This window comes from Epinephelus fuscoguttatus, linkage group LG17 (assembly GCF_011397635.1).
Source record: "Epinephelus fuscoguttatus linkage group LG17, E.fuscoguttatus.final_Chr_v1".
Lineage (NCBI taxonomy): Eukaryota > Metazoa > Chordata > Actinopteri > Perciformes > Serranidae > Epinephelus > Epinephelus fuscoguttatus.
In genome coordinates, this window is record NC_064768.1 from 19,541,480 (window position 1) to 19,560,613 (window position 19,134).

General features: G+C 39.9%; 1 protein-coding gene across 5 annotated transcripts in view; it reads right to left on the reverse strand.

Annotated features, from left to right (window-relative positions):
* LOC125904404 (CUGBP Elav-like family member 3) overlaps positions 1-18,848 on the reverse strand; it is a 63,239-nt gene extending 44,391 nt beyond the window's left edge. For 3 of the 5 annotated variants that reach the window (XM_049601771.1, XM_049601768.1, XM_049601769.1), the window contains exons 1-3: positions 3,713-4,008; positions 244-438; positions 77-123 (exon numbers count right to left, since the gene is read on the reverse strand). In XM_049601771.1, coding sequence (XP_049457728.1) covers positions 77-98 — 22 coding nt within the window. In that variant the 5' untranslated portion in view covers positions 99-123; positions 244-438; positions 3,713-4,008. Of the gene's footprint in view, positions 1-76; positions 124-243; positions 439-3,712; positions 5,766-5,882; positions 6,063-6,974; positions 7,200-9,193; positions 9,537-10,423; positions 10,600-10,737; positions 10,865-11,579; positions 11,633-11,973; positions 12,126-12,462; positions 12,593-18,374 lie in introns of those variants that run through there. The other 2 variants (XM_049601767.1, XM_049601773.1) reach the window with 2 other exon arrangements.
* Positions 18,849-19,134: the final 286 nt, after the last annotated feature.

The following is a 19,134-nucleotide window of genomic DNA, read 5'->3' on the forward strand; positions in this document are numbered from 1 at the left end:
TTAGAGGTGTATGAATGAGTATGCATGAGTGATAGAATATAAAGTTTATAAAGTATATCATTCTGAATGTACTTACTCACAGTGGCCTCTCTGTCCATCCTCCCTGCTCCCCTGTGACTCCTCCTAAACACACAAACAGAGAAATAAACTATTAAAACATTTCATATTCTGCAGCCTTTGTATTGATGCTTGGGTTTCCTGCTGGTGGCACTCAGTTTCTGATGTATCAAACTGGAGGCTTACTCAGCTGCTGCTGTGCGCAGCCTTCACGTCAGATCATGAAGAGCCATCACTGGGAGAGACTGCGCAGGATTCAAAGAGGTGAGCCACCACAGCATCCACCCCCTTCCTCTTCCTCCTCCTCTTCTTCTTCTTCCATCAGGAACATGTGGAAAAGGTTCCCATCACATCAGACACATCAAAGTGAGGCTGTGGTCCCTGAGGATGACAACAGGAGGAGGGAGGGGATGAAACGGGAAATAGGTTAAAATTCATTTTTTTTTCTACCTCAGGATAAATTAATACACAAAATATATAGTTATATCAGCCATCATGGCGCACTTTAGTACTTTGAGCGCAATCAACACTCTCTGTGACCAAAGAGTCTGTGTGGTGCTCCTCGTCTTACAGAGCGGACTAATGAAGTAAAAGTGATCCTGGAAAGATCTGCTGACATCTGGCGACGGATGCCTCACCTGCGTATTATCAGTAACATTTATTATCTGCCTGATCACAGCTTCCTGCCTCGTAATAATGAACTCCGCACAATAACTGCGCACTATTTTAATACGCACTAAAACGTCGAAAACACTGAATCAACTTAAACTCCACTTTTCCGTTTTAATATTCCGTCTAACACCAGATTTTGCAAAGCTGCACGAGTGTTAATCAAAATCGATCCTCATGTCCCTGAACAAAGGCTGTGATGATTAAAGAGCAAGTCTTGATTAAAGCCAGTAACACCCGAATTAATTATTAGAGCCTTTTAAAAGCCGCAATGTGGATGTAAAATACAAATTTCTGCGTGTTGTTTTAAGACACGAATTCTTTTTACACGGTTTTACATTCACAAAATTCAGATCAATTAAAGTTTGGGAGTATAACCGGGTTAATGTGATGGTTTAATTAATTTATTGACTCTAAGAAGAAACATCTATTTTGATAAATGTCATAAAATATTTTTTTTTTTAAATCACACTGCATCAAGGCACTACATTTTTTAAGTCCAAAAGTCTAATTAATAACATTTGATTTTCTGCAAATTAAATACTTGTTTTGTAACTGCCTAATCAATACCCCTGATTATCACTGTGTCTTGTCTGAAGCTGTGTGAACTCAGTTTGGCCTCAATTTAAAAGTCCCTCACATTCCCCCTCTTAGAGAGGCAGGAGTATTTGAGGAGCCAGCGAGACTTCTACTGTGCCATGATGGAAACAAACATCTGTTCTCCCACAGGGAAACAATGAACCCTCAACTGGAAATGTGTTCATCACACCACCAGTGCAGAAAAACAGAGACGTGAATGTGAGGAAGGATTTAGCTTCAATGCTCAATGTTGGAGAGGCAGTAAAGCTGCATATAAATAGATCTGGTAGCTGATTTGTCATTTTTAAAAAGGTCAGACTAAGACTAACACAGGCAATGTGTTAACTATGTAATCAGTGGAGAATATGTTCGGAATAATGGACTCCACTGAGAATATCACAATGTAGAAATCTATTCTTGTTCCAGGCCAACTCTGAACCTATGCACAAATGTTAGATTGCACCACTAACAGCAAACTAAAGAGAAAATACTAAGAGTGCAATAGTAACCTATACAGAGTTTAGGGTCAGTTCAGTTAACTGCTGTCTGAGACAGAAAATGAAAACTTTTAGGCTTTACTGTAAATTAACCAAACGGGGTGATATTAACAAAGAACATCCATAGTCTTAAATATGCAACCTCGGTGTGGACTTTCCTTCATTAGGTTTTCATCTTTGTGGATTTAGTTTAAAAACCTAATTAAAAATATAAATATAAAACACTGACAATTTAACTCAACCACATATATTTATTTCTATTATTTTTTATAGGCTTTTATAATGTGAAAGCATTATTTTTTCTTTACAAAATTGCAGCATCTTCATAAAAACAATACATTTTATTTACTATTTAAACTGTACCTAAGTTAGAAGAGTTGCGGCTATTTTTATTCTTTGAGTATTTACTTTTACCTCTCTGGAATAATGTTGTATTATGTTGTGACAGCAGCATATTTTAGACCTGAACTGACATCACACCCTTACCTAGGATTTTAATTTAATTTTGTGAGTATATCGAAAATACTTCACCCGCTAAATAACTATTTGTAAATCAATTAGTCATGCTGTGTTACCTTGGGTTTGTGAAGAATACTTTGTCTGTCTCACTGCTCCAGAGACAATGGCACACATATTGATGTATTGATTGATTAGGGGACAACATTTAACCCCAAGAAAATGACATCAAAAGATTTGTTTGCAAATTCTTACACAACTTGTGCAGTATAATCCAAGTCTCATTTATCCAGTTGTATGCTCAGCACCTCCGAAACATGAATTTTCTTTAAAAAAAAAAAAACCCTTAGTACTGGAGTGTGGCTTTGAAGAGAGCAAAGATAAGTCTTACATAGTAATGATTTAGTGAAAAATGCATGTGTTCGGGGAGGAACTGAGCACGCAACTGGATAAATGAGACTCGGATTATAGTGCACAAGTTGTGTGAGAGTTTGTGAATAAACGTTTTGGTATAGTTTTGCTGTTGATAAGCATGGGTGCCAATCAATCAATAAAGGTTTACTGTAGAAGCATGTGAAAAAAAAACAGTTTTCTTTCCTAATTCATGGTAACATGGCATGACTGACTGACACACAAATGGTCATTTTATGGGTGAAGTATTCCTTTAAATATTGCCCTCAGATAGCCAAGAATCATCCTACAAAATGCATTAACTCACTCAAGTGTCATGGCTAGATGATGACTAATAGTTAGGGCTGTGGAAAGGATCAGAGGAAATAAAACAACACAACTTTTCAAACTCAGATTTTATTAGTCAATACAAGTAAAACGAAACTGAAGACGAGTATCTTCATCCCCTCCAAAAATGCACTTCTTCTGCGTCGGTGTTGAGAGGCAGGAAAAGAAATAACTTTCACACCTCTCTCTCTCCCCATGAATAGATATGTGCCGCTCTCCTTCATGGAACTTAACGAGACGTAAAACTGTTGCCGGAGGGATCTTACGTACTGGTGGAGAAAGCATCGCCTCACAAATATAGAACATTCGGAGTTGGAACAGTGACAAAATAATTTCCCTAAATATGCTAACGAGTACTGTAGAAGGAACATAAACTCTATAACATACACTCTGTTTTTCATAACCAAAGCAATTTAATTTAAATGGATGTTTTACCAAAAGCTACTGGGAAACTGCTGCTGTGAAGAGAAGCAGTAAGAACTGCTCGCTGACAAACTAAATAACAGCAGAAACATTGCACCAACTACATTCTTTTCTTACTCTCTTAGCAAAAATAACTCGTCGGACTCAAACTTCTGTTACTTACACTTGAGCGCATGCACACGCATACCATGCACACACTCTGACCTTTATCAAACTGACTGCCCAATTACATATTTAATGCAATGCTTCGTACTTGAGCAAATAACACAAAAAAGTGAATTATATATATCCACCTCTTATTTTCTTTAATCTTCTGTCTTCACTCTTCAGCTCAGCAGCCCTCTCAGAGCTCCTGGTGTTGTCTCTTGTTCTCCTCCACATCCTTTCTTCTTCGCCATTCACATTTTCTGCTGAATTAGTTCATCTTTACCCTCGTCTCCTGGTGCCCTCCTCAGTATCTGCACTTTCACCCACCCAGACTTTCACAGGTTTCTGCTGGCATGGTGTGGACCTTGACACTGAGTGACTAGCTGAACAGTCTTAAAGGCCCTGCCTCTGCCTTCATGACATCCACAGTGATATGCTACGTGTTCAGTTAGTACCTCGGGGGTGGAAAGGGTCTTTTGGGTGGGAACATTGGACCAGGATTCCCGCCTCCTCTCGGACCTGGACGTTTGCCTCTTAACCTTGGATCGGGGCCGCGGAAATGAGGAAATGGAGCACGTGGGGGCGGTCCTCTGAGGCGTGGGTGGTGTGCTGGGTGGGGAGGCCGATGTGGAGGCCGATGTGGAGGCCGTAGACCAGGATGACGGATTTCAAAATTAGATGGTGGTGGTGGTCTCCTTGGAGCGTAGTGCAGAGGAGGGGGGCTGTGCCGCTGGAAGTCGTGGCCGTAGTAAGCGTCTTCTGAGGGTGAGACAGGGGGAGTGAGGTGCCCCCGAACTCTGGGGAAGTGGTGCGGAGGGCTCCCTGGCCTGTGATATGGATCGTCTGGGTGGTGGTAAGGGTCGTCTTGAAAGAAATGGGCATCATGACGACGAGGCTCATCCTGATAATGCAGATCTTCTGGGTGAGGGTGAAAAACCTCTTGCTGAGGAGGGTGAGGTTGGTCATGATCATATGGTGGCTCATCAGAATGAAACATGGATTTGTGTTGATGGTCGTGGACCACCATCCCACTGATGACAGTGTCGCCTCTGGCCCCCATCATCTCCCCTGCTCCTGCACTAGGCACTGGCTGCCGTACTGACTGCTGCTCTGGCGGCATCATCATTCCACTGTTCACAGGAGGAGGGGCATCAAAGACACGAGGAGGGGGAGGGAGCTTTGGGATAGGAGGAAGGTTACTTCTGAACATACCAGGGGCTGTGGTGGTACCCTGCTGGGAGGCCAACTCTTGAGGTTCCTGAAATGTCTCTGTTTGGTATGGAAAAAGTCCTGACGTCTTGTTTTCTCCAGCCCCTCCAGGCGCTGTCACATTGTAGCCTCTAGGTTGCTGAGAGCTGCCCTCTGGGTAAGTGTCACCGTACCAACCCCTTTCACTCACCCCCTGAAAGCCCTCCAGTGTCTGTGTGCTACTGGCGCTGCCTGGGGTTCTCTCTTCAGGCACTGGCCCTCCTGTTTGTGCAGATATCTGCTGATAGTGTGCAACAGGTGCAGTAATCTCATGTTCTGACATCTCATGTTTGCCATATGGGTACGGCTGGTAGACCTGCCCATTCTGAGGCACACCTGGCTGCAGGTGAGCTTGCTGTGGAGGATTGTTGCGGTTCTGCTGACTGCTGTTCAGGTATGCAATAGCAGCTGTTTCTACAGTTTCTTTAATCGGTGGCTGATTTATGTTGGATGTGTATGGGATCACGACACGCTTGTCCATAATCTCATCTTGCGTTGGGGTGCCTCCGCCCTCGTCCCGCACTGGGGTCCCACCCTGGGTGTCTGTCCCTGTTACTGGGCTGAAGTTATCCCCTCCCGGCACTGGGTTCGTAGAAAGACCCAGGCCAAGTGCATTAAAAGCAGGGTTCCCCTGCAGGAAGCTGTGGATTTTAGACTCTAAACTCTTAGAGGACAAAGTTGGTTCTGACTCTGTTGTCAAATCCATATTTCTATGGAGAGCCTGGACCAGGGCAGAGGCTGGGTTGGAAGTCTGAGGGGGGGCTTGGGAGCTTGTGCTCTGCCTTGCAGTGGAGCTGTGTGAAGAAGGCACATGTGCAACAGAGGGGAGAGACGGGCTCTGAGAGGGTACTGCTGATGCAGATGTGGATGAGGAAGAGGGAAGAATCTTGCCTGTACTGGAAGAGTCTGAGGAAACATTTGCAGCTGGGCTGCCCCGAAGAGAAGTGATGCCTAATGAAGAAAAGGAGAATACAGAAATGTGTTTTGAGCAACCTTGAGGCTTTTGATGTATGATATAAAACCGACACTTTTTGTTTTCAAACTGAACAAACAACTCTATCTTCTCACCCTCAAGGCTGCCTTGGCCCTGGACTTTGGAGAGAGCACCAAGGAGGTCTGCAGGACTCACATCCACCTTGGAGAGGAGGCTTACCAGTGAACGGGCATCCTGAGAGGCCACAGAGGCAAGTGTAGTCTTCAATGATGAGCCAGCAGCAGCAGCTGCAGAGGGACTCTCCACTGGTGGTGCTGTGAGACACAGAGGGACACTCATTTTAATTTTATACCACCATAATTGGTCATTGAGGTGTTAAGTATTTTAGCAGCAAAAGAACTAAAAGTTTATCAGAAAAAATAGGACTATTACAGGAGTATGGTGGTACTTTGATCACAGTTATTATTCAGAGTGGGTATTGTTTAAAAAATTATGATACCTGTACCAAGACTAGTGCCCCAAAAATCAATACCAATACCAATAGAATATTTCATTTGATATGCATAGGGTGAATGGATGTATGCCTGTAGCCATATCTCTGAATGTTTTGGTGGCATCTCGGTTCACTGGACTGCCAACCCTGTCAAATACACTACACTTGACTTCACCACTCTACAGACTGTATGGTTTGGGGACGGTTGTGAGAGTGTGTGTTAGCTTGTGCTAACAGACAGATGTTGAACTGACCTTCTGGTGTGAGGAGAACAACTCCAGAGACGGTAACAACAGAAAATTTTGTGACCCAGTGGGGAAACGGGACAGTCGGGGATAAGAGCCCCGGCACAAAAAAGAATCAAATGCAGGTATTGTTTGACTGTAGACGTTTCACTGCTACTTGGTGGTGGGTTATTTCAGTTGATTTCTTATCTGTATCGAGTACCAGCCCTAGCTCTATTTATTATCAAGAAATTTTTTTTTGTGGGATATCAGAGGTGAATTTGAATTCAGACTTGTTAAGGTATGTGTTGAAGAGATATTAGGGCAGGGGAAAGTTGTTCATAGCAGACGTAGACAGACACCATCCAATCATCTGTGATAACATTTTCTTTTTTCTTGGTATGTGACAGAACATATATATTCTGAATTTGTTGTTTAATTTTTTACATTTTCGAAAGAGTGGTTTTATTACAGTTTCATTATGATTTTTAAAAAGTACCAGCACTCACCTGTGTTCTTCATAACCGAGTTTACACTGTTGAGGATGGAGCCAATTTTACTCAGGTCAACGCCTTCCACTGCTGCTGCTGCTGCTGCTGCTGCTGCTGCTGCTGCTGCAGGTGCTGCTGCTGCTGCTGCTGCAGTAGCCACGATGGGCTGCTCTGTTGCCACTGCTGGCTCCGTTTTTGAAGAGGACAGCCTTGGCTCGGTGAGGCATTCAACCTGCTCCTCAACTGAGGAGAAAAAATACAGCAGTGAGACACTATTTAATACAACAAGACAACTACAGTTTTTTGTTATTAGGCGACACAATTAATTTTGTCATTGTTCTTCTCCAAGTGCACTTGATTTATGAGACAGGAGAAGACACTGCTAATAAATTAATGGAGGAGAACATGCTGCCAAAAACACTGAAACAGTCTCTTCAGCTTTCCTTGAAGAACTAAATTGTGACACACAGGTCACCCATCTAAAAAATGAAGTCTGAATAAAAAAGGGTTTTGTGCAGAGGCCAAGTTAAAATACAAACCTTCCTTATGTGCTGTAATGACAAATAATCCTATCCTGACTTTAAAATATTGTGTGTGATGGTGAAATAATGTAGGGCTGCCTAAACAATTATTTCATTATCAGTTAATCTGCTGATTATATTCTCAATTCATCTGATTAATTGTTTTTCTCTTAAAAAAAAAAAAAAAGTCAGAAAATAATAAACGCCCAGTTAACAGTATGAGTAGAGGATTAAAAGCTAAATAAAAGGGTAAATCATACACATGAAGCAGTGTAACAATAAAAATGGCCAATAAACAAAAATCAGTACATGTACTTGCTGGTAAAAGTAATATTCAACCCAACAGAGTTGAGTATGGTAGTTCACACAGATCCTGTAAGGTAAGCTGCAGGTGTTGTACCTGAACATAAAAAACTGTAAAATGGCAACATATGGCTATCTGTAGTTGTAAAAATGTGTCTAGTTTTAATTACATGGCTCTATAGGCAGAGAAAACTATTTCAGTAAAATTGGCTAGAACACAAATTAGCAGAAATACTTGAATCTTCTTTGTTAACATATGAAGGCTGTAGCCAGTTCTACACTGCTTGTTCAAGGTGGACATGTTGCGCCGTTATTGTGCCTTGCCGTTCTGTATAAAACGTATGAAATGGTTGGGACATCATCATTACACCTTTATGTTATGCCATCCTTATTGTTTAGAAAACAGTGTCTGGCGCATATATTATATGTTGCTCTAGAGGTAGTCTAAATGCTGTCTAAAATCACACACTGGGGCAGCCTTAGGCCAGCATTACTTGCTAGCAGAAAGCAATGTCGACATAATGAAGGGTCTTGTTGCGACGGTGTTGCTGGCTCTCTGTGTAAAAAGGGCTTGTAATAGAAGATGTGTGTGATTGAGTGACCTCACTTATCTAATTTGGTGGAGCTTATCCTTTACCTGATTTTAACACATTGTCTGCACAATGCTGCCAGACAAATAAGCATTTAGAAAAAGAAATATTACATTTCTAAATATTACAACAACATTATAAATAGGATCCCTACAGAGATAGACTTTTTTTGTCAAAGAGTAAGATCCTTTTTGTTAAAGACTAAGATCCTTTTTCTTTAACCAGAAACAACCTCCAAATTACAATCAACAAAGCCGCCAGACTCCATTAACGTAAACAGTAATTTTGTCATGGCAAAACATACTTATTTCAAAATTGATAGAAACAAAAAACACCCACAAACAATCTCGGTTGATCTCTTCACTGTTTCAGCAATCAACAAAATGTGGTTGGGATGAATTAAACAGTCAAGTCACTCACTTAGATGTGAAAATATGCTGTCTGTATACACGCTAAAATTAACGTTTACTTAAATGGTATCTGGTGGCTTTGACAATCCGCAATTTCAGTGCTGTTTCTGGTTAAAAAAAGGATCGTACTCTTTAACAAAAAAGTCTGACTCTGTAGAGATCCTTTCCATAATGTTGCCAGACTTTTATAATAATAACAATCTCAGCCAGTCAGTGGCAAAAACAAGTACTTTGAGTAGAAGCACACTGACAGTGCAAACGTGCCCTAAGTGTTAACAGTGCTGCCCTCTCGCTCAGTGCTGGACCAATTTCAAAAATAGTTGTTCCCTTTTAGTCAATTCGACACAAAAACATGGGAAAATAGGCTCCAGGTTGAAAAATACCAAAGTTACCCTCATCAGTCCACTCCTTACCTATAATGCCACCACTGTCCATTTCTTCCTCAGAGAGCTCCATGTCTTCCACGTCACGATTATCATTCTGCCCGACAGACTCCACGTGTTTGGGGGATCCTCCCGGAGAGGACAGAGGGCTCGGGGCCGGTGGCTCTGCCTCGTCATCCATAGCAGAGCCATCAAGATCTGGATCAGGATTGGATAATTCCAGACCATGGAAAGGGGACTCTGATCCTGTGGGAGATGGTGCATCTGCCGAGGGTGAGGGGATAGGGGACTCATCTAGGTCGGGCAAGGTTGCCTTCAGGCTGTCCAGTTTACGCTTCAGGTGAGTTACCCTGTTGGCGAACGTCTGGTAGGCCTTGAGAGGAGAGGTAATGGAGTGTCAGTAAATGAAGCACAGGCAACCAACAGCTTTAACAGCTAGATTACAATTCAATTCACAAACCTGGAAATTAATAAATACCACTTTTTTCCCCCACACATCAGTTAATTTTTAATATACATTTCTTAAACGGTGCACTTTCCTGTCCTTTCACAGTTAATAATGAGTTTAATCTACCATACATGAAGTGTGTCTACTGTGCATATATCATGTAGTACTGTTTTTGCATCGTCCTTGTACACATAAGCTTTTATGCATGACCATGTGTGCGTTCCATCTCATCTTAAATTTATGCTCACACTGCCATAAAACTGAAGAAATTATTTTGAACACACAGGTCAACACACATCATTTTCATTTTGTCCTTCATACATACACTGGTACAAGGTGGTTTTCAAGCTGGCTGTTGACGAACATGTCTCCTCATCTGCTAGGCTGACGTGTGGTGTGCCCCAGGGTTCAATCCTTGGTCCTATTCTGTTCTCCCTGTACATGTTTATGTTTTTGTCTCCTCACCACCCTGAGTTGCTCCTTTGTGTCTCAGCTACAGTTGGTCCAAAACGCAGCTGATAGACTTCTGACTAATAGACAGCTTAGGTCACACATTACACCAATGTTGGCCAATCTACACTGTTAACGCATAAAACGCAGAATTGATTTTAAATGTATTTCTTTCTAATCACCTATAAAACACTACACGGCCTGGCTCCAACAAACACAGGTGAAATAATTCTACTTGAATCCATGTTCATAAATGACACAGATGTAGCATTGTGAACAAACTTATAGTTGCAGAAGTGTGAAGATGTGATCCTGTGTGACCATTACAACAAATCCCAGACAACAAATATACCACTACTCACATTAGCAACAATCTTGACCTCCTTGTACTGCATCTCGTAGAAGATATCTGCATTGCTGAGGGCCTGCATTAGAGGAGGCCCTGTTTTGATTTGTTTTTCATAGAACTTGACAAACTCCTGTAGTTGCGCACTTCCTTCCTCAAAGTCCTTGGAGAATTTCTTTCCTCCGGCCTTATCTGTAAGAATCAAGAATGTAAGGATGATTTTTGAGACATAAGAAAGAGAAAAAGCACTGCTGATCTTAGAAGCAAGAGCCATCTGTGTGTTGCAGTAGGACAGATGGTACAACAGTAGAAGATGACTAGAGCGGGTACCTTTGAGTCTCTTGAGGGCATCAGAACTGCAGATGTCAATCCTCATAGCTGCCAGCTGTTTTTCTCTCAGGTCCACCTCCTCCAGAGATTTCTTGTACTTGGACAGATCGTCGATTAATGCCTGGGGCTAAAGCAAAGGGAGCAGTCAGCCACAGTGTGAGACCAACATAATATTAGAGTAAAGGAGAAAAAGAGGAAAAACTACGAGCATAACTACTTTTATCTGGATACTTTGCCATTTTCAATCAGGTCTGTATCATTACAATGTGGGTATGCGTGAGTGAAATATAATAAACTTCCCTCCATCTTGACAGAGCCCGGATCTAATGCTCTAGGGCTGTTGCTTGAACTACAGATCATACTTCCACATTAGGACACAAAGAGTATGGATGCAGATCTAGAAAGAGCCGCCCTTCTCCTTAACTCAGACCAAACTCAAATCAAACTGTAAAACTAGGCAGGACTGATCAAATATAAACCAAGATTCTGTTACTGCATTGGTCATTATTTGCCAAAATTTTTATTCTTTCTCTCTTCTTCTATTTTAGTTCAAATCTGTGTCACAACAGACAAACTCACATTATGTCACCCACCAGCGTGAGTGTTAATTGGTCCAGTGCAGAGCAGTGCATTCTGGTAGTTCTAAAAATCTTTTTACCTTGTGAGCAAAAGCAAATGCCACAGCCTTTATTCTTTTTTTCTGTTATCTCTGATCATGTGGCACCAATGTCAAAAGTATTTGTGTCTTTCTACTGCATAAACAAGTTAGTTTTATGAAATTTAAGTTGTAAAATAACAGCATTGCAGTTATGTTCTGCTTAAAACTTGAATTTCTTGCTTACCACAAACTCAGCAACAATTTTGGACTGTAGATCTGCTCTAGACTCAACTGGAGCTTTAAAAGAAACGAGAATGAACATTAGAAATCACATCAAACATACTTACAAAGATTTGCAACATTCAGCAGTATTTCCCCACCATTATCAGGGGGGCATCTTGCTCCACCTATTGGAATTACTGATTTAATTCATTTGTTTTTTATAATTAATATTAAGAAATAAACTGGACATTTAAGGTTGAAATAATTAGAGTTGGGCATCGCCACTGATCACACGGGGTTACATAAGAATAAATCTATAGTAGGTAACCAAAATCACAGTGGATGCAAAGTCTGTGAATGGTATTAATATGTCAAGAGAAAGTGAGGGGAAAAAAAAAAAAGGCAGAGACACTTACTTTTTTGCTCCACGGGTGTCTCAGGAGGGGACTCCTCTTTGACTAAGCTACTCCTCAGCTCAGTAATGAGTGTCCCTGAATACACACCCCTGTCCTCCCATATGGTCAGTATCCTCTCCACCGCTTTAATTACCTTGGTGTCACCTTCATTGCTGGGGGAAGGAGAAAGAATGACAGAATAAGAACGAGGGAGCGCAGGGATTTATGTTTTGTTGTTGTAATGACATTTGTGTTTTATGTGTGAAGGATTTCTCTGAATGAATAAAACAAAAAACAAGGACAGAGGGAACAAAAAGGGAGAAATAAAAGCTAAAGTCAAAAGATGAGGTCAAAATGAAGGAGAGGAAGAACAGGGCAACATACACAAACATCACTGCATCTCATATACTGACATTACATCAGGACTGACTGACATCACAGACTAATAAGGACAGTTATTTTTGATAGAGCTGATCCCTCGATAAAACCACATCTCATCAAACTACTTACTTGATCAGCAAGAAGGCCTCAGGGAGGATCTCGGCAAATGCTGTACGGTAAACTATGGCATTTTTCCTTTTACAGGTCTGAATGACATCGTTGGCAACGTAGAAAAGGTTGAGTCTGTGTGCGGCATCAGCTGTTAGAGGAAAAGAGAGACAATAATGTTAGTTTAGTAGGAGGCAGAAGGGTCGATTCTAGATGGGAACCCCAGATTCACGAAAAACTCTGTTTAAGTACTTCTTGTACCTCAACTTCACCGGATCGTAACCCCAGAGTTAGCACTAGGGATGGGAATTGAGAACCAGTTACAATTGAAAATTGGTTCCAAATTTTTCAATCCATCACAATCATTTACCTCTGAGCATATCATTTGCTTTCATTGATACCAGCATGTATTTCTGACAGTTGCTCAGTGCTAAACAATGATTTCAAACTGACGTCTACGCTGCTGGAAATGTGCAACAAGGAGTCATGGCGGGAAGAAAGAAATGGTCCACAGTGTGGCCTCTTTTTATGAAGAGTGCTGCTTGTAATGTCTGTCTGTAGAACAATCATTTCAAGTAGGTGCAATTTGCTGAAACATCTTTCTATGCAACATGGACTTCAATTCCAGGGATGCCATGTATTAACACTCCACAGACTAGTGCAGCTGCTTCACAATCAAGCAGCATGTCTGTTACCATGGGTAAATATAATATGGTATAATAATATTAGTGCCATGCAGGCAAGCTTTGTGGATTTTTCCTACCCATTCATCCATTTTAGATAATAAAAGACAGACTGTTGCATGTACGCCTTTTTTCTGTTTCTATGCAGAGAATAGAATCAGCCAGATAGGCTGAACAGCACTGGTATCAATAAAATCTTATAAATTCCCCTCCCTAGTTGGAATAGTATACAACAGCAAGACAAGAATATTCTAAAGCAGCTCACGAGAGTTTGACAAATCTAGGGTTACCATGTAGACACAAGTGGTCAGAAGGTCTGCTGACAGAAAGTCTGAGATTAAATAATATCTTTTAACAGTTTTTAAATATTTGTACACACCAGTTGTGCTGCAAGGTATTGACTATTTTCATGATTAACTTACCAATATTTGACTAAAATGTTAAAATGACAAGCATTAATTACTTATGAACAGAACCCAAACAAACGTAGAGCAGCCAAACAAAAGAACAAATTCATTTTGTAATGGCATTAAATAAGAAATGCAAACAACTCTTAACATTTATTAAATTGTAAATCTAAAATGTTTGGTATTTTTACTTAATAAATAAAAATTACAATTAATAAATCATGCTAATTAACTTAAAGATACAAGACACAACTATACATGGCAACAGCTATTCATGAATTATTAAAACTGTGACTGAATCATTCTCAATCAACAAACGTGCTTTGATAGAGATCCAAAGTGATCAGAAGGCCAAAAGAAAGCAAGTCATTAAAAAAAAAAAAAAAAAACACGCAGTCAAAGCTATAAGACTTTTAACCAACAAGAAGAAGACAATTCAACATAATATTATAACAGAGAGAGATCAAGAAAGGGAGTGAAATAACAGCCTATTTAGTTTCCACACACATGGGACTGAGTGCAATTTGAAATGTTTTGATAGCAGAGCAAACATGACACCAGAGTTCTGGTACAGACACAAAATCAATACTTCACTGACTGACCACATCTTTTCCAACAGAATCTTTTCTATAAATCAAACAGCTGCGTAATGCTATATCATAGCAACACTAACCGCTAATAAAAATGTTAAATAACTCCATTTATAGATTCAATTACGGTATTTGTGTACTGCAAAGCAAGATATTAGAAAATTGATTATCTTGTTTAAAATTAATTCATTCTATCACAGTACATAGCATTTCAATATTAACTGTGAGGAAAGCATGAAACATCATATCTTCAAAAACATCTGATTCTAACTCACAGCTGACAAATTTACATGAAAAATTTCCACTGAATTGTTTAAATCCTCCAGGTGATAATACGAAAGACAAGGTTCTTATTCATACCACAAACTTCAGGAGTTTCAACACTTGGCATCCAAAACAGGACAAAGAGCTGTTTTAAACCATTAAAAAATCTATTCATGTGCTCACACTGTCCATCATTTGTATTCAAGTGTTCCCCACCAGCCACCATCACTTTCAAGTTATCAAAAGGCAAACTGACAGTTACATTAAACACAATTAACACCACACTACTTTAAACACAAACGGCAAGCTGAGAGAAAGACGGACAAACACGAGCCAATGCCACCTCTCTTTTTAGAAATTATCGGAGAAAAACCAAAGTCTACCGGCCAACCATGACATGGAAGTCTATAATGAAACTCTGAAATTGTTTTGGAACATCAAAAACACAAAATTCAGTCAATATACAAATAAGAGTGTCCTGCATGAATCACACTTAATGCAAGCAGACCACTCACACATTTATTTCATTTCAAACAAACAGCCGTTTCTATGACAGAAAGCACACAAATCTCCAATATTTAAAAACAAGGAGCTCTTCAGGTTAGCATAACGGCATCTGCATCAACATCTCTAAATAAAATTAAGTGTTAATTGTCTGTTAAGTGTATTTTGACTGCTAATGCAGGCAGCTACAGACAATTTATAAAAACAGATGGCTCCAGAAACCATGAGCTGACAGAAAAAATATTAGGACTGACCCAAATTCTGAAAATGGGACAGTCTGATCACATGTGATAAACTGAAGATGTCAAAAAAGTCAAGCCTCTGGAATAGTTTCAAAATTTGCAAAGATGACCCCCAAAAAGCTGAGAGCCAAATATGCCAACAGAAACTGGCATATCACAAATGTAGAATGAGCTTGGTAAATTGCCTGAAAGCTCTAAGTGACAGCTAAGCCATCCTGCAAGGTGTTCTTTTTTTCCAGCTGCCGTGGCTGATGCTACTGCGACCTGCGTGCTAACAAAGTGGCTAACTGTCACATTATTATAGGTGCACTGTCTGAAAACAGATGTTTCAAAAAAGTCCGATTTGTCTGTCCATCAGTGTTAAGCCAAGAATGACATCCTCAAATGTCTTGTTTTGTCCACAACACAAAGATATTTAGTTTATTGTCATAGAGAAGTAAGGAAACCTGAAAATATCCACAGTTAAGAAGCTGAAGTCAGAGAATTTTGACTTTTTTTCCTTTAAAAAATTACTCAAACTGATCAATGAATCATCAGTTTAGTTGGTAATTGTTTCAATAGTTGACAACTAATCGATTAATCGTTGCAGCTCTAATGTGCTTTACATAAAAATTACATATAACAATAAACCAAGTGCAAGTACAGAATCAGTGCAGTGAACATACAAATACAAAGTATACAACAAGACACACAAGATAATTTCAAATAATTCGGGTATTAAATGGTATTTAAGAGGTCACAAAACCTCTTAAATACTATTAGTGATTGATTTTTTTTTTTTTTTTTATAATTAAGAAATATACTCAGTCAAATAAACAGCTATGTAACTAAGGCCAAGAAGAAGACAATGCCACAGAAGACAACGGCATACTGCAACCCTGGACTGAAAAGCCCAATCTGTTACTGCAAAAGACCGGTCCGGTCCGGTGACAAACTTAATGATCAGTCTTCACAACTGTCTTTTGCTCTTTGCTCACATTAAGAAGCAAACGAAGCTCAAGTTACACACAGCCAAACCAATGAAACAGAAGTAGAAACACAGATGATGGCTGCTTCACGTGAGTCTCGTACAAGGTACAAAGCTGGGAAAAGCTGTAAGTGCTATGCCAAGTGTCTACTGACCCCCCTCCCACTGTGGAAAGTGATCAGAAAATTCATTATCATGCTTCAGTCTTTGTATTTGAGTGGGTTATCATGTCTGTTTACTGGGTTTTCTTCACATTTGCAACATCTATCATTTCCTTTGCTACTGTCCTGTAAATCAAGCAAAACATCAGTTGCAAGTTATTTTCATTATCAACGGTTGAATTTTTAAACTCCATGATCAATTACTCTATGAAATATCAAAAAATTATTAGAAATGCCTAACATAAGTTACCAGAGAGCAAACTGAAGATGACTGTATCTTTACTCGCTCAGCAAATGTTCTGTTTTTGGGATAAATCATACAAACGAGGTCACGCTTTAGCTGTTTCAACTGTGAATTCATACAAAGCAGTTTATTAACACCATTTGCAAAGATGCTATTACTATATCTACAGCCATCCTCGAGAGTCGTCTCAGAATGATACAACACTGGAGAACAAATGGCTGAATTAAACAGTTTATCGCCCTAGGAAAATTATTGCTGTTGGGCCCCTGTTGTTTCCATCAAGTACAGGACACACATCCCACAAAAGATGGAAGCTTTGACCCACAAACCACCATATACTGATATACCAAGTGGCCCTTGTTTATCAGTATGCTTGAAGTTATTTGCTGAGACATTACTTTATTCAGAAAAATGCACCATGGCAGCACAATATGAACTAAAATAATAAAGGTGCTGAATTAGATTTGGACACAGGGCCCCTTTACAAGATAATGCCACAAGATAGATCCCAGTTGACACTGTACTTTAGTGATGGAAATAAAGTACAAATTTGCATCACGCTGCCATAAAGCAACTGATACTTGGCACTCCAGGATTCTTTTCCGGGTTGGTACTCCAATTCTGAATAGCACATACAACTGCAGTTAACAACACAAATCAAACATCCCCCTTAACAAAAGACTTGTAGCCTCATCTTAAATTGTCTCACCTGTCAACAAATTAGGCAGCACATGTTTAAGAAAAATAATCCAACTTGAAAGCAACAGACAATAGTGCCACTATTAGCGATGCTTTGCCACTATCAAGACAGTATTTTGTTCTTGCTGGTTAATTTAAATAACATTTAAAATCACCTTTATTGTCTAAGTATGTATACAAAGAAATGCCACAGCAGCTACAAACAAGGACAACAAAGCTATATATATATATATATATATATATATAAATATAAAAGCATCAATGACCAACAATAAGATTAAAATAAGGATAAAACATCTACATAGAAGTATTGTTGTGTAAGTTGTAATCCAAAGTGCAAAGAAATAAAATCTGAATGGTAGACCTGCAACGATTGATCAATAAACCAATTATTCAACAGACAGAAATTAATCTGCAACTTTTTTAACCATCAATGAATAATTTGTCATTTTACAAACACAAATCAAACAATGTGATATCTCCGGGTTCTCAAATGGGAGGATTTGCTGCTTTCTTCGGCCTCACATTACAGTTAATTTATTATTCAAGGGGTTTTGAAATGTTGGTTGGACAAAACAAGACATTTGCTGAAGTCACCTAAGACTCTAACAGGGTTTTCCCGTTGTTTTCTAATGTTTTGTAGACCAAACGATTAATGGAGAAAATACTTTACAGATTAATTGGTAACACAAACATCATCGTCAGGTGCATCCCTGCTGAATGGGTGATTATGTAACGTTACAGTAGGTGCATATGTACATGTCTGCAAACTACCCATAGCCTGTAGGATTTATATTGACAGTGAAAGACTATGTATTTATTAAAAACATGAAGCATTAAGTTAAAAACCGTGAAATTATAACCTATAAATGGGTGCAGTGGATGTTTTGGTGTTTCACTACAGGTGTATTGACAGTGTGTGACTGATTAACTGTCCATCAGGGTGATGGACTGTGGAAACAAACTGTTATTGTGTCTAACCTTAGTTGTGTTGGCCTACAGGGCTCTGTAGCGCCTACCAGAGGAGAGAATAATTTATTATTCAACAATATTATCTACCAGTAACTTTAGACACTGGGGGGACTGCAAATGATGTGCCAAACGAGTTAAGACATCTAACAGCTGAGGGAGCCACTGTCACTTGAGCGGTTAGCAAGGTAACAGCTACTCACATTTCTTCAAACTCTTCATCCAGTGTCGCACTATCAGGCTGTGGTACTTCTTGTTGTCGATGCACCATGTTGACAGTCCTTGAATTGAATCCATCGTGTTGGTTACACCCTGAAACTTCCTCTGTAAAGTCGACTCCAGAGAGCCGCCAGAAGCGGCTCCTGCTCCCGCTGCCATGTCCGGAGCAGCCCGCACTAGCCTCGGCTAGCACTTAGCTTAGCATGCTAGCTTAACGTAGCACAGACGCCAATGCATTCGGCAGCCTCTTAACTGCCATTGAAATGTTACAAAGCTAAAATGTTCGGTATGACGTTACTGTTTCCAATAACCGTCTGTGTCTAGAAATTTCCTACCGTGGACTTTTATACCACACTTTATAGTTTGTATAAGCTAATAATTAAAGCTAAAATTTAGCGACTCTCGTCATCCCAGAGGTCTGTTTACTCGTTGCTCGTGGAGGAATGAAGGACACTTCCGCAAAGACGACATGAATATGGCGCCACCTAGTGCCGCGGAAGCTAATATCTCCTAGCGCCACCTGCTGTGTGTTATTGAGCATGTTTCATGATTTTAATCTGTCACACTCTTTAAGTTCCACTCATAAAGAAAATTAGTCCAATAAAAAAACTATATAAATCAGTTTTAAAAAAAACATGTTTGCTGTCATTATAAAAGACCTGTTTATGAGTAGAAACTAAATCTGGATCACTCATTGAGCACTGTTAGGTCTGCAAACCACCGTCTTTGCCTATATGTACCAGT